At 43.4% G+C, this 14088-nt stretch overlaps 1 protein-coding gene across 2 annotated transcripts; it reads left to right on the forward strand.

The window, feature by feature from the left end:
- The first annotated feature begins 4582 nt into the window (after positions 1–4582).
- LOC106605591 (uncharacterized) lies at positions 4583–13864 on the forward strand. 2 transcript variants are annotated; one of them, XM_045718676.2, is made up of 8 exons: positions 4583–4687; positions 5402–5534; positions 5670–5843; positions 6125–6631; positions 6830–11122; positions 11224–11410; positions 11542–11764; positions 11945–13864. In XM_045718676.2, exons 2-8 carry the CDS (start codon positions 5420–5422, stop codon positions 13367–13369), a joined length of 6924 nt encoding a protein of 2307 aa, XP_045574632.2. In that variant the 5' UTR covers positions 4583–4687; positions 5402–5419; the 3' UTR covers positions 13370–13864. The 2 variants fall into 2 exon arrangements, with proteins under 2 accessions (XP_045574632.2, XP_014056875.3); XM_014201400.3 differs by having other exon boundaries at positions 5402–5843.
- The last annotated feature ends 224 nt before the right edge of the window (positions 13865–14088 follow it).

Below are 14088 nucleotides of genomic sequence, written 5' to 3' on the forward strand. Positions count from 1 at the left end.
AGCAAATATTCAACCTATTTCAGAGCAGAAACTTGGTAATTAACTACAATGACCATATCCATTGGGCCTGTTCTTTTCCGGGTCAGACACAGATGGATATACCTTTTCTATATTATGTTACATACACTCAGACCGCAGGAGAGAGGACTTTAGACAACAAAATTATAAGAGAGAGTGATAGTAAATCTGCTGTTTTGAGCCGTGCAGCATTTACGGTGACATGGCCTCTGCAGAAGAGCAGGGCATTCATACTTCTTGCGCTTCGCGAAGCTGTTGTGAAGGAAGTTGTCATGTAAGTGAGTTTGTGTTTATACAGGACCTCCCGCCCTCAGCTACCGTAAACCAATCATGTCAATGCAGAACTACACGGAGCCCCTCGCAGTCTTACAACATTTGAGAGGCTCACAGCGATGAGGTACCCATGCAAGCGCAAGGCCTTATTTTTATTTGCTGAACAATTTCGAACAGATTTTTTCTTTTTTAAGAGTCTCACTCAATTTCTGCTGATGCCAACTTTTGGGGGTCACAGTGGGGCAACGAGGTTTGGTTTTCCGATGGATCTTAACGCTACAATGAAAATTGCCTTTGGTGGTAATATTCAACACTCCGAATGTGACCCCTTTGGTCACTTTATTTGTGTTGTTATCAGTTACATTGAGATTACGCTCATTACTGTAAACTACTACGGGTACCAGGGGCGAAAATCTGATATCAACTTTGGAGGGGACAATTACATTACATTTTCTCAAGAGCAATTCCTGAGGGGGACACCAAAAGTAGTGCTGTAACACGTTTAATATGGTAAATGTATATTGAGGAACCAAAGAAATAAAGTGTTTGACGTACTCCTAACTACCGGTACCCAAAACTACACAACTAATCACAACAGCAATACCATTGCCTTTAACAAATCTTAGTTCAGTCACCAGTTTAAGTTGAGAGTGGGGGTATCCATGGCATTTTCCAATTATGTTCCTATTTTACAAGTCAAAAAAATGGAGAACCTTTCATAATGTTGCCAAACAAAGACTCAACAAACTTACCTGAGACTCCCTGTCTCTGCCAGTCTGTCCCTGCAGACAGCAGAGTTGGGGACAGATATGTCCCCAACTCTGCTGTCTGTGTGCCATCTGTTGCCTGCTCTGCCTAATGACATCATTGTGAAACATTTCCATTAGAATTTCATTTCTTTCTTATTAACATTTTATCAACTAGTCTTTGAGATATTAGGCTACTAGGGTTCTTACTTTGCGTTTTGGTGTACTGAAAAATACTCTGATGTCTGTCTTTTTTCTGCCATTTTTCTGCCATTTTTCTACCTGGTTGGCTACACACACACAGTATGTAGGTTATTTACAGTAGGAGATGGGCTTCTATCATCTTATCTTCTATCATTCTATATGGGCTTCGATTTAAAAGGTAGCTAGCAAATGTGAAACGGATTGCAGTGACAAGAGTTGACAGCTGTATGAGTTCACCATTTACACAACATATGCTGCAACCTTTTGTAATTTTAATCGTTTGTTTCATATTGGCTGGCTTCTAACAATAGCTGAATTTGCAAAGCTAGCGAGCACCAATTCAGTGGTGTTTGCTATAATCTTTGCTACCCGGGTTAAATAAAGGTGAAATAAAATATATAAATAAAAGTTCCCTTGCGACAATTTAGCTTTTGCAACGAGACCATTAAATATATTTAAAACAATGGTAGAAGAGAGTGTAGTTCTGTTCAGTTTATCGCTAACCTTATCACAGGGACTTTGAAGCACTAACTTACATGCATGCTGATCTTGGAATAAATTGACGATAGCAAAGATTCCATCTTTGACGATGCCACATAAATGTAATAGGTACTAGCGAGCTTAATAGTTAATATTTGCGCGCTAGCTCTGCATATTCAGCTAGTGTGTGTGCGCGATTGACTGGATTAACCTCACGTCAGTTACGTGCATTGAATGCCTTTCAGACAGTAGATACGACCTCTACGTTACCTCGCAAGCTAAGGAACTGGCAGTGGATCAAACCATTGTGAGGCAAAGGGTGGGGGGGTCGCAATCTTTTGAAACTTAAAAACGAGCTATTAAGTGTCTATAATCAGCACAATTGCTTTCATTGCGTATTATTAACATTATTTAAATTACATAGTTATGTTTCAGTGATATATTGGGGGGGACAAATCATATTTTTCCCAGGATGGGGGGGTCGTGTCCCCCCCGTCCCCCCCGGGATTTCCGCCCCTGACGGGTACAACACCAAACATTAAAATTATGAGTTGCTTGAATCTATAGAGAAACATATACTTCATTGGTTATCTACATTTCCCAAATTCGTTATTATTTATTTGATAGGAGGGGGACTTTAACATTACTATAGATAATTAATCTGATAGACGGCCCCTATGTAGGCCAACCAGTCAGAATTTGGGTTTAATACTTTTTATGGAAAAGTTTGATCTTACTGATATATGGAGAGAGAGGTTTCTGGCCGATTGATGTTTACTAGGAGTAACAAAACAGGTTCCAGACAGTCCAGAATAGATTTGTGGCTTATATCCAAATGTATTGATAGTGAGTGTGTTACTACAAATATTTGTACTACTCCCCTCACAGACCATAGGGCCATTTACATTGATATCAAAATATTTACCCCTAGTACTAACCTTGGTAGAGCATCCTACTGGAAGCTAAATAGCTCGTTATTAAATAATTATATAGTTAAGTTTGAGGTTAAAGATCTGCTTTCACACTTTTGGGAAAGGGCTTGTGAAGAAAAATCTCATTGCAAGAACTGGGAGCTCTTTACATTTGAGGTGTCCAAATACCTTAGAAAATATGGTAGTAATGTTGCTAAGACCAGAAGAGCTGAGGAGGAAAAGGTGATCATTAAGATAACTTCCCTTTCTCAGTGGTCCCCAGCCGGCCTATGGGGGGAGGAGAAGATGGAACTGGATAATATATATAGATTAAATAAACTGGATAATATGTATAGATTAAGTAAACTGGATAATATATATAGATTAAATAAACTGGATAATATGTATAGATTAAGTAAACTGGATAATATATATAGATTAAATAAACTGGATAATATATATATAGTATAAAAGCAGAAGGAGCCTTTATTAGATCTAGAAATAAATAACTTGAGGGAGAACAGAATTCATCCTATTTCTTTAGACTTGAGAGATTTCACTCTACAAATAACACTATCCATAAATGAAACATTGATGGTGTTATTACAGATGAACCAAAAATGAATCGCTAAATACTGTAGCAATTTCTACAGAAAATTGAATAGCTCTACGTACTCTCAGGAATCCACAGATATGTTTTTGACTCACTGAATAATGTTCACTCTATCAGTGATACAGAATATAAACAGTGTGATGAACCCATCAAAGTTGAAGAGATTATAGAGTCTATCAAACATCTAAAGAACAATAAATCCCCAGGTGTTGATGTAATTACGTCAGAATTTAACAAATTATTTTCTGACCAAGTAGCTCCCTTCCTACTTGATGTCGTTTTTAGAGAGTATTAAAAACAATGTTCTCCCTCCTACAATGACTCAGGGGTTAATAACAATGATACCTAAAGCCTAAAAAATAAGTGCTGCTCATCAATAACTGGCGTCCAATTTGTCTTTTTAATAATGACTATAAGATATTAGCCTTACTACTTGCAAAAATAATTAAAGAAGTCCTGAATGAAATCATTGATGAAACACAGTCTGGCTATATGAGGAACATACATATTTCTAACAATATCAGACTAGTATTAGACATACTTGACTACTCAGACCTAATAGCCGAGGATAGCTTCATATTATTTTTTAATTTTTATAAAGGATTTGACACAGCAAAGGATCAGTTCCCCTTCCATTCCCTTGAGAAATTTGGCTTTGGGGATTTTTTCTGTAAGGCTATTAAGACTCTCTATATAAATGTTAACAGCTCTATCAAACTGAAACATGGCACCACACCTAGATTTGGGGTTAAAGAGAGGAATTAGGCAAGGTCTCTCCGTATCTGTTTTTATTAATCACCCAACTTCTTACAAATTCTTTAAATAATTGTCCTGTACAAGGTATTTCCATAGCTGGTAAAGAAATTATTATGAGCCAGCTGGCTGACCATACCACACTTTTTCTGAAAGATGCTAACCAAATTCCCATATTGATCAATGTGATACAATCCTTTCCCAAAGCATCTGGTATATATCTTAACATTAATAAATATTAACTCATGGCTAATATTTATTATCATGGCAGATTGTGTGACACCTTCATATTATGGTATTCCAGTGAAAGAAGAACTTACATATTTAGGCATAACCATTACAAAGGATCAGAAGTCTAAAGGCTTACTAAATTGTAACCCTTATTTAAAAAAAACAGAAGAAGCTAAATCAATGGCTACAGAGGGACTTATCTTGTAAAGGAAGAGTCTTAATAACCAAGGTTGAAGGTATCTCTAGGCTAACATATGGCATGCTGCACGGCCAATCCAAACAGCAGATTTACCACGCTGGGCCTTTAAGGCTGAGCAACGAATAAATGCATCTCAGGAAAAACTACAAATCCCATTCTGCAACCTGGTTTGTGTATGACGCCATGATCTTTGCAGCTCGTTTCTGTTGGCTTTGTGCGAAGCGACGCGGAGATGTCTGGGCAGAAGAAACCAGCATAGGTAACGTTATAGATTTACACATAGTGGTGTGATCATATGAGCTACACGACGATACATACGCCGCTTGTGTGTAATGCTGAGCGTTGCAAATGTTTTAAATCCACGCAATATAGGCTATTTGTATGCCTTTCATCAATGCCGTTTCTGAGCAGTCCAGTAGCCTAGCAGCAAGACATCCGAATAATTAAAGATGATGGATGGACACCAGTTAGTTGTGAGCAATAACATTCGTCGTCAGTATTTGGCATGTTTAGTCGGCCCGTCATTTGCGCAGCAGTAAAGTACCCCTGGTTGTAGGCTTGTTGGTTTTCTGTTCAAGCGCAATGTAAAATACCATCCTTGTAGCCTATTATCCATCCCTCTGAGAGCATCTTTGTCATACAAATATAGTGTCCATTAATTTGCCTGCCTGCCAGCTGTCGATAAAGGCAGCAGCATGTCATGATTCCCTTGGAATCAGAGTTTATAGGCTTAGTTTGGGATGGCCATTTTATGGGCGTATACTCTCTTTAGCATAAAGAGTCGGTGGCTTTACATGCACACATTATGGGTCGTTGTCTTTTTTAATAAATAAATAAAACGTCTCTATTTTAGCCTGTTTTAGCCTGCTAGCGTGCAGTGTGTGCTTCACTGTTTTCCACACCATTGTGTTTTACCTTAATGCAGATGTAGTATGTTGTGCGAGAGTGTTGTTGAACTTGTCACTCTTTGCAGGGAATTTGTTTTACAGACATGGAGGAACCTCCAATAGTGGAGGCAGGAACCAAGTTGGTCATGGAGCGCTTGACACAGCCAGTGGAGACAGTTGAACAAGCAGTAGAAATCGAGGAACAACCAATAGTTACAGGTGAACAATACATGGAAACCGAAGAACAACCAATGAGTGAACTGCTACCTGCCACAGTAGAAGAGGCTTTGGAGTGTGTCTCAGACCCCTCTGCTTCTACAGAGATAATACTTGAACTATCCGCTGTCCCTCTAGAGTCTGCTGCTCCTGAAGAGTGGGAACTGGGCCAACCTGAGGATACACAGAAGGAGACCCATGTGGATGACGTGGCTGCTTGTGACAGAAAAAATATTCCCCCCAAGAAGAACAGAATGGAGCCACTCAAGATGGACATGTCCAGGCCACCAAAAATGGTGACACCTCTCACATGTGAGTATTGAACTTCTCTGATAGTCTGCTGTGATTGGTTACCATGTAATACATTTTTGTATTTATCTTTCAAGGCTTTAGTATTGCAGACAGAATCTCATAATGTCCCCTGTAGTGTTTTCAGGTGATTTTATTTGTAGTTCTTTCATAAGCAGTTTTACGCTATTACTACAGTTCATTCATTTAATTTGCTCTTATAATAACCTCCATTGTGTGTTAATATAGGTTTGAAGCTGGGATACAAGAGTTCTGTCCTCTAATCCCCTCTCCCTCCCCCCCAGCTTCCCAGATCTCTCTGCAGTGCCTGGAGTGTCACATCATCTTCAGCGACCACAAGAGCAAAGAGCGCCACCTCAAGCAGAGTCACCCGGCAGAGTACGAGCAGTGCATGCTGGGGGATGCCCTGTTTGCCTGCTACGTCTGCGACCGCCACTTCACCAACTCCAGTGACCTCATGCTTCATCAGCGTGCACACACGGAAAAGACGCCTTTCAAGTGCCCCATCTGTGGTGAGGCCTTCAGCCGCTCCTCTGAGCTCACCCTCCATAAGAAGCTTCACTTCGGTCTGTACGGATACACCTGCTCAGACTGTGGAAAACCCTGCAAGACACTCACCTTACTGAAGTATCACCGCCGCACGCACACAGGGGAGAGGCCCTATGTCTGTAAGGAGTGTGGCAAGAGGTTTAGCATGTCCAAGGCCCTCCAGAAACACGCACTAGCACATTCGCCGGAAGGAGGTGGAGGGATCACACCACTGACGAAGGCACAACTAAAGAAGAGTAGTGGTGAGTACTGAAAAACATGTTTGTTTTCATGTCATACAACTTCCCATACTGGGATGTGCAGTGAAACGCTAGTGATATACACTATACAGTGATAAAGCTAGTGATTCTATGCAGAGCCAAACCTTTTTGTTAGTGACAAATGACTACTTCACCTTTTACACCAAGATGTAAACTTTCATCTGTATTCTTTGTATCTAGGCACTGCAGTGGTAAAATTGTCCTGCTCCATGTGCAAGGCAACCTTCAAGACTGCCAAGACACGGCTGCATCACATGAAACACAAGCACAACCTGTGTGTTACAGCACCCAGCAGCAGCATCACACTAGCTGGCCAACAGGTGAAGCCAGGTCAGCCCATCATAACCCAGGCTCCTATGGGCCAGCCAACCTTTCTCCAAATGGAACCCCTTGGGCCCCTCCAGCAGGTGGACAACATAGACACTGAACAAATCCGGAAACTAATAGAGTCTTTGGGGAACGTGCGCAAAGTGAACCAGGTGGTGATACTGGGACAGGTGCTGCCACACGGTCAACCATTGGCTCTACAGCGGCTACAGGGAAAGAGGGAGCATTTGCAATTCCGCTTTACTCAACCACAGTTTATAGAGCTGAAAAAGACTGGGGGTGGAGAGACTAAGTCAATGGGACTGGAACAGGCAAAGCCACAATGTGAATCACTGGAACCAATTATTACATTGGAACCTGTTATATCAGTTGGACAAATGGAGACCCCATTACTTTCACACACACAGGAAGTTACATACGCTGAGCATGCTGGATTAAAACAAACGCATGAAGGAGAGATGATTCCTCAGCAGTTACTTGGACAGACTGGTCAGACAGTTGAAGAAGAGAACACTATGATTCAGACTGTATCAGTGGAACAGGTGTTCTGTCACAGTGAAACAGTTGAGCTCAGGGAAACGACTGAACAAAGTCAAACGGTTGTGTTGGAAGTCACTCCTTCACTGATACCAACTCTGGAATTGGAACAGACTCAAACCGATCAACATGGACTTATGTCTGCTTCCTCACTACCAACATTTCTATTTGAACAGACTTCTGGACAGAATCTAATGGTTCAGGAGGGAAATATGTCTGTCCCGTCACTCATACCAACAGTGGAGTTAAAGCTGACGCCATTAAAAACTGATCAGCAGGAAGAACTCTCCACTTCCTCATTGGTACCAACAGTTAAGTTTGACCGAACTCCTCCTGGACAAACAAGCCATGTAGGAGAGACGGCCACACAGATGGAAACATTACAGTTAGATCAGGTCTATTCCAGTATTGGACAGACACAACAGATTGGAATAGGACAGCGAGGATCAGTTGAGAAACCTCTTCTAGAAAACACAGAGAATGAGCAGCAGCACATTTTAGAAAATCCTTGCGAAGGAAAGAAACAGACATCACAAGAGCAGTTGCAGACACTGATAGATAAGTCTGCTTCTCACAACGCACTGAACAGCAGAGAGATACAACCTCGTACTCAGACGTCAGAAATATTCCCTCCGCCGTCGGAGTCAAAGAAGGCGCCACAGAGTTCACAACTGCCTGTGCATTTGATGTCAGTACAAGAATTTGTAAAAGTGAGGAAGAGAAAGCAGCCAAAGAACTCTATAATGCAAGGAAATATGCAACAGCAGACGGTTGAGTTGAAAGAGAAGCCTGCTAAACGACCAAGAGCAACGAAATCTCATCTTGTTGTGAAGTTTGGTCCTAAAGAGAAGCCTAAAAACCAGAATAAACTTCCACAACCATCTAAGCTGCTTCAGAAAGGAGACCAGATTCAGGATATGAACCAAATGCGTGTCTCAACTCTACCTGACAAGAAATTGCCCTTAAAGGTTGGTAAAGAAAAAAAGGTCAAGAAGAAAAACAATATTTCCAAGTCAAAAATCAAATCCCCATCTATATTGTGTGACCCACATGTGCAGCAAGTCTTGCAGGTAGACGAGCAGGTGCATCAAGTGAAGCCGAGGAAGAAGAAAGTAAAAAAGCAAAACTATGTAATTAGTGAGACTTATTCTGAGCAGAGTAGCGCTGAACCGATTAGCGAGCAAGAGGTGATCGCTCCACCCAAGCCAAAAAAGAAAAAGCAGCAGAAGATACAGCAGGAGGACCAGCCTAAGAAAACAAAGGGCCAAAAGCTGTCAAAAACAGGGAGAAAAACAAAGAAACCGACTGTGGAAGCAAGCCCAATATCAGAACATATGCCCGACCCTGAAATAAAGCAACAGTCCCTACTCCTACTGAAGGGTCACAAACAGCCCCAATTGAAAGTTTACAAATTAGATGCCTCAAAAGCCCCCCAAGGTCAAACAGATCTCCACCAAGACACCCATCCCATCCATAAGAAGAAAGGGCCAAAAAGCAAGCAACTAAAAATGCTAGCTGCTGGAGGGAAAAGAAGAGTAGGGAGACCCAAAAAGAACCACACAGCGCTCTCTGTGTTGGCTCCTTTAAAGACTACGTCTCATTCTTCTGACACATCTCCGACCAATCCAAAGACCAGCAGGAAACGTAAGGCCCAAAAAGTGGAGACCGAGGGGATCATCAGTGGCTCTCATTCCCGGCGAGCCCTTGAATGTAAGGACTGTGGTGAGAGGTTCTCTGACGTCTCGTCCCTCCAGGAGCACAAGGCAGCCCTGCATGCAGTGGAGAGCCCTGGTCTCACCTACACTAACGGCAACATCTTTGAGGGCGTTTCTGGGTCAGATCTAGGCCAGCCTCCACTAAAGGTGACTGAAGAGGTCATTGAAAATTCACTGGGTCAAAACGCGTTTGGAATGCAGGTAGCATCTGACTGGGATATGGCGGCGGAGATGAGAGGGATAGGGTTGGGAGAAAGAGGGGAGCGAGTCTCTTTCCCAGCCCTAAACCCTTCCCCCTCTCTGCCTCTGGTTGCTGCGCTTGTTGAAGGTGGACAGAAGGAAAGTGAGAAGAGCATGGATAAAACCTCAGAGGGGATGGAATCATTTTCTCATATGGCCCCAAATTCAACTCTATCTTACTCCCCTCCACAAGTTCAATTCCCTTATCTGGCCACATCTGACAAGGTCAAACCCCTTCTGTCTGAGAATCTTTCTCCTCCTCACCTCACACCCATAGCCCCCCTCCACAGCTGTCACCAAACAGCGGACACTAAGTCAGAGAATCAGGGCAATATGAATGACACTGCTGATGCTCTCATACGTACTGTTTCTGGATTTGAGCACCTAGGGCCTATTGAGGATGAAATTAAAGAGGAGTTACTACTTGAGGTGGATTTGGTCACTGTTGGGGATGGGGACCAAAATGAGGGGGAACACCAGAGCTCACCTCATAAAGACAGTTCACCAAATGAGGGATCCAGCCTTCATGAAAACAGCACTCATGAAAACAACAGCACTCATGCACTATCTGCACATGCTCAGATTGAAAATGTGAATAGAACCGTAACAACACAAAATGTACAGACCGAATCCTGCCCCTCTGACCCGCTGGAGATCAAGCAAGAAGAGGAGGAGATTATGGTGCAGAGAAGAGAAGTGGAAAAGAGGGGAGTGGGCAGAAAGAATTACACCAGGGGCAGGAGAAGAGGAGTTGGACGTGGGAGGAGAGGTTCAGCCACAAGGAAGAGTCTAGAAGGAGAGGGCATGAGAGAAATTGAACCAGAGAAAGAAATTGATGAATGTCAGGTAGTCTACCAGCTGTATTCACTCAATAATGATACTGAAATCAAGGATGAAGCAGACGTCACTACTCTCCATCCTGGTCAGTCATCTTCCATCAGTTTACAGACCGAGATCAGATCTATCTCTGAGCAAAACATGCTAACAGCTCCATGTCCATCTGGATCCTGCATCTCACCGCTTGAGGAGGACCCTGAGGACCAGGTAGTGTTTGAGCTAGAGTCAGTCACCACCAGTGTAGTGGAGGTGTTGAAGACCGAAGATGGGATGGTGATGAAGGGAATAGCAGGGGACCAGGACGACAGGGACACTGGCCAGTCCCCAGGCATCATACTGGAGAGGTTTCTCACCTCAAGGCAGAGAGAGGCAGCAGAGGGGGAGAATGGAGTGGTGCTCATGGCAGACTTGAGAGGTCAGGAGGTCAAGGTGGAGGAGAACATCTCAGATTTGGTTCCTGTGCCACACACCTCTCATGCCAGACACACAGTGCAGCAGAGGGGGGTCAGGATGTATCTGGTGAAACAGGAAAACAACCTGGTTTTGAATGACCCCCAGGTTAGTCAAGGTCAATCCCAATTGAATGTGGAGCACAGCAGTACCAGGCAGTGCATATTCTACCCAGTGAAGGAGGAGAGGGAGCTTCTGGAGGAGCCATCTCAAAGTGAGCAGGGAGTACCAGCGCTGGTGGTGCCTGGAGAGGCCAAACTCAACCATCCAGTGGAGACTCTATCCATTACCAACCCTGCAGTAGAGGAGTATGAGGTGAACAGGAGAGCAGCAAAGTTGGGATCTGAGATCAATGAGTATGGAGACGGTAAGATCTCAACATGAGTCATGTGTTGTAGCAATGTACATTTTCATACACAATAGTGAAGTTATCCATAGATGTAACTAAATACTGTTTCTTTTTTCCAGGTGACCTGGACTTTGAGCAGCAAGACACTGAGGAGCTTGTTGATTTCCTACTTCAGAATTCTGACGAAGTGGAGTCAGAGGTTGTTGAATGTTCTGACCCGCAGCCTGACCCTGAGGCTGTAGTTATGGCCTGTTTCCATGACAGCCAAAACCATGCCTCATTGCATTCAAATTATATACCAAACAAGTAAGTATTGTAATTTGCATTTTACTCATCATGACTACACCGTACAATTTAATTTTAAAGTTTCTACTTTTTATTGTCATATACTGTATGTATCCTTAAGGACATGTTTTGATGTAAATTGATGTCCTCAGCTTGCCAACCACAGAAAGCCAGGCTCATTCAGGATCTATGGGAGGGTCCCAGACAGGGACTGGCTACAGGAAACCCATTGATTACTTCTCCAATTATTTTGGTTGGGACGCTTGGGCAGAGATTGCCCGGTGCACAAATAAAGTGTCCCATCTATCGAACGCAGTGACGGCAAAAGAGGTGGCCGAGTTTGTTGGAATCCACATTGCCATGGGAACATTGAAGGTATGTACATGAAAGTATTGGCGTATATTCTGAATCTTATTCATGTGGCGTCTAGTTAGGCTTATTGGGTCAAACTCATGCTAATCTCTGCACTTTTGAATGTCTACAGTCATTCTTATGAGCACACTATCTAACGCTGCATAAACTAACATTGTCTTCAATGTCTTTCTCCTCTCCTAGTTCCCCAGTCTCAAGCTGTACTGGCAGGACTTCACCAGGGTGCCTCTGGTTGCTGACACCATGTCTGCCTCCCGCTTCTCCCAACTCTCCTGCAAACTGCAACTGGCATCTCCAACACCAGCAGGGGATCCCACGAACACCCAGGAAGCTGGACACAGTCGTAATCCAGACAGGCCTAAGGAGGGAGACCCCACACGCAACCCACTCAGAGCTTTACACACCCCAGTTAACCCTACAGTTGGCACAACTAGAGGTGAACTGGATGGCAGTATCCACACACTTACATGCAGCCACAGTCAAATACAAGCTCTTAGCTCCAAGTCTGTGTTTGCAAAATCCACAACCCAGACGTCCACAGTCCCTCACAGCATTTGGCAGAGGTGTGGGGACATACCATCCAGCCAGGACTGTTTTAGTTTTAAAACTGACCCCCTTTGGAGGGTTAGACCGTTGATGGACCACGTTCAGGCCGGATGCCTGATGCTGAGAAGAGAGGGTGACCATGGAGTCGATCAATACCCTCTCCCTTTGACATGTAGAGCGGTCAACAACAAGCGGCCCTCCTTGCACAGCACGGTCTTAGTTAGATCTGATGGTCTGATCCTAGATTTCAACCTTAGTCTGGATCTCTCCAACAAAGAGGCCACTGTTGAGAAAATGGTGCCCAGAGATGGGATGGTGTATCTCTGCAAGCAGGAGCTCTCTACTCCCGCCATGTTGGAGCACCTCCTTGGTTCTGGGGTGCATGGTGCGGGCAAGGTGGGAGGAGCCAAAGGACAGATGGGTGATGAGTTTGTTAGCTCTGACGGGCGGCTGATGCTACACAGGTACCATCTCGGCTTCATCCTCTCTACTGTAGGGAAGGCCCAGCAGAACATGGCATCTCTCGTCGACAGCTTCGAGAAGGCTCAAAAAGCAGCCAGCCTCAATAGAGACTTACTGAATCTCTACCATTCCCCACTCTCTGCCTCAGCACCAACTAGCTGGCCACAGGCTGTTCTGTGGTACCTTACAGATCTGGCTCTGGTAAACTCATGGATGCAGTACCGGCAGGATCATGTTCCTCTTCCTGAGCCTCTGAACCTCATGGCATTCAGGCTAGAGGTCTCCAAGGCCTTGATCCTCTCTAGTGGCTCAGACACCCAGGACTCAGCCCCTCCTCACCCCCCTCCTCAGAAATTACACTCCCCGGGCACAGCCCCAGATCCTGGCCTGTTACAGGATAGTCCTCTCCCTGACGTGGCCACGCGGTACGACGGTTCTGGCCACTGGCCGGAGCAGCTTGGGGAGGGAGAAGATGGCAGGTGCCGCTTCGGAGGCTGTGAGCGACTGTCTCGAGTACGATGCCTCAAGTGTTGCGTGTTTCTCTGCATCTCTCGTAACCACAACTGCTTCTTGAATTTCCACAGTCAAGGGAGTTTTTGAAGCTGATAAGATTTATTTTTATTAAGTGGTGCATGTTTTATTTAATGCTATGTTTAGCTTTTCTTTAAATATGTTTTTTCTTTTAGGTTAGAAGCTCTGATTTCATATTTCTCCCACCTACATTTTTTTTGAGTACTTCTCTCTTTTCAGTGTCGGCTTCAGTCCTGTGCAGCAAATTAGGAACTTGGTCCCTTGTTAGCCGACTGTGTAAATGTAATCTTAATGTATGCAATGGCTTTTGTATGAATTTGCCTACAAAATAAAATGTGAGAAGAGAATTAATGTTAACCATAAAGTCAATGTTTCTGAAACCAAGTGAAAATACATTTGAAGATGTTTTTGAAATTATAATTTAAAATAGTGCTGCATTTTTTTTCTGAACCTTGTTTTGTTGTTTATATGCCAAGAATCTTGCATGTGTTTTTGGCGTTCTTTGTAAATTGAATAATTTAGTTATTTAATACTGTTGGAGCAAATACATGTACGTTTCCTGACTGTTTGGGTTGTGAATTGTATTGGTCCACCTGCTGCTCTCAAGGTACATTTTTCACCGGAGTTATTCATCAAATCTTTAGCTACAAACAGCGAATTAATTCGATTATTTACCAAATCAACTGCACCCAATCATAGACAAACACGTGTCTATGCATTTGCTCAAGTTAAGGAGAAAGAGCAGAGAAGCATTCAAAATGGAATTGTTTTGAAGACCAAAATATTGC

The sequence above is a fragment of the Salmo salar genome, chromosome 05 (assembly GCF_965601325.2).
Source record: "Salmo salar chromosome 05, fSalSal1, whole genome shotgun sequence".
In the NCBI taxonomy this organism is placed as follows: domain Eukaryota; kingdom Metazoa; phylum Chordata; class Actinopteri; order Salmoniformes; family Salmonidae; genus Salmo; species Salmo salar.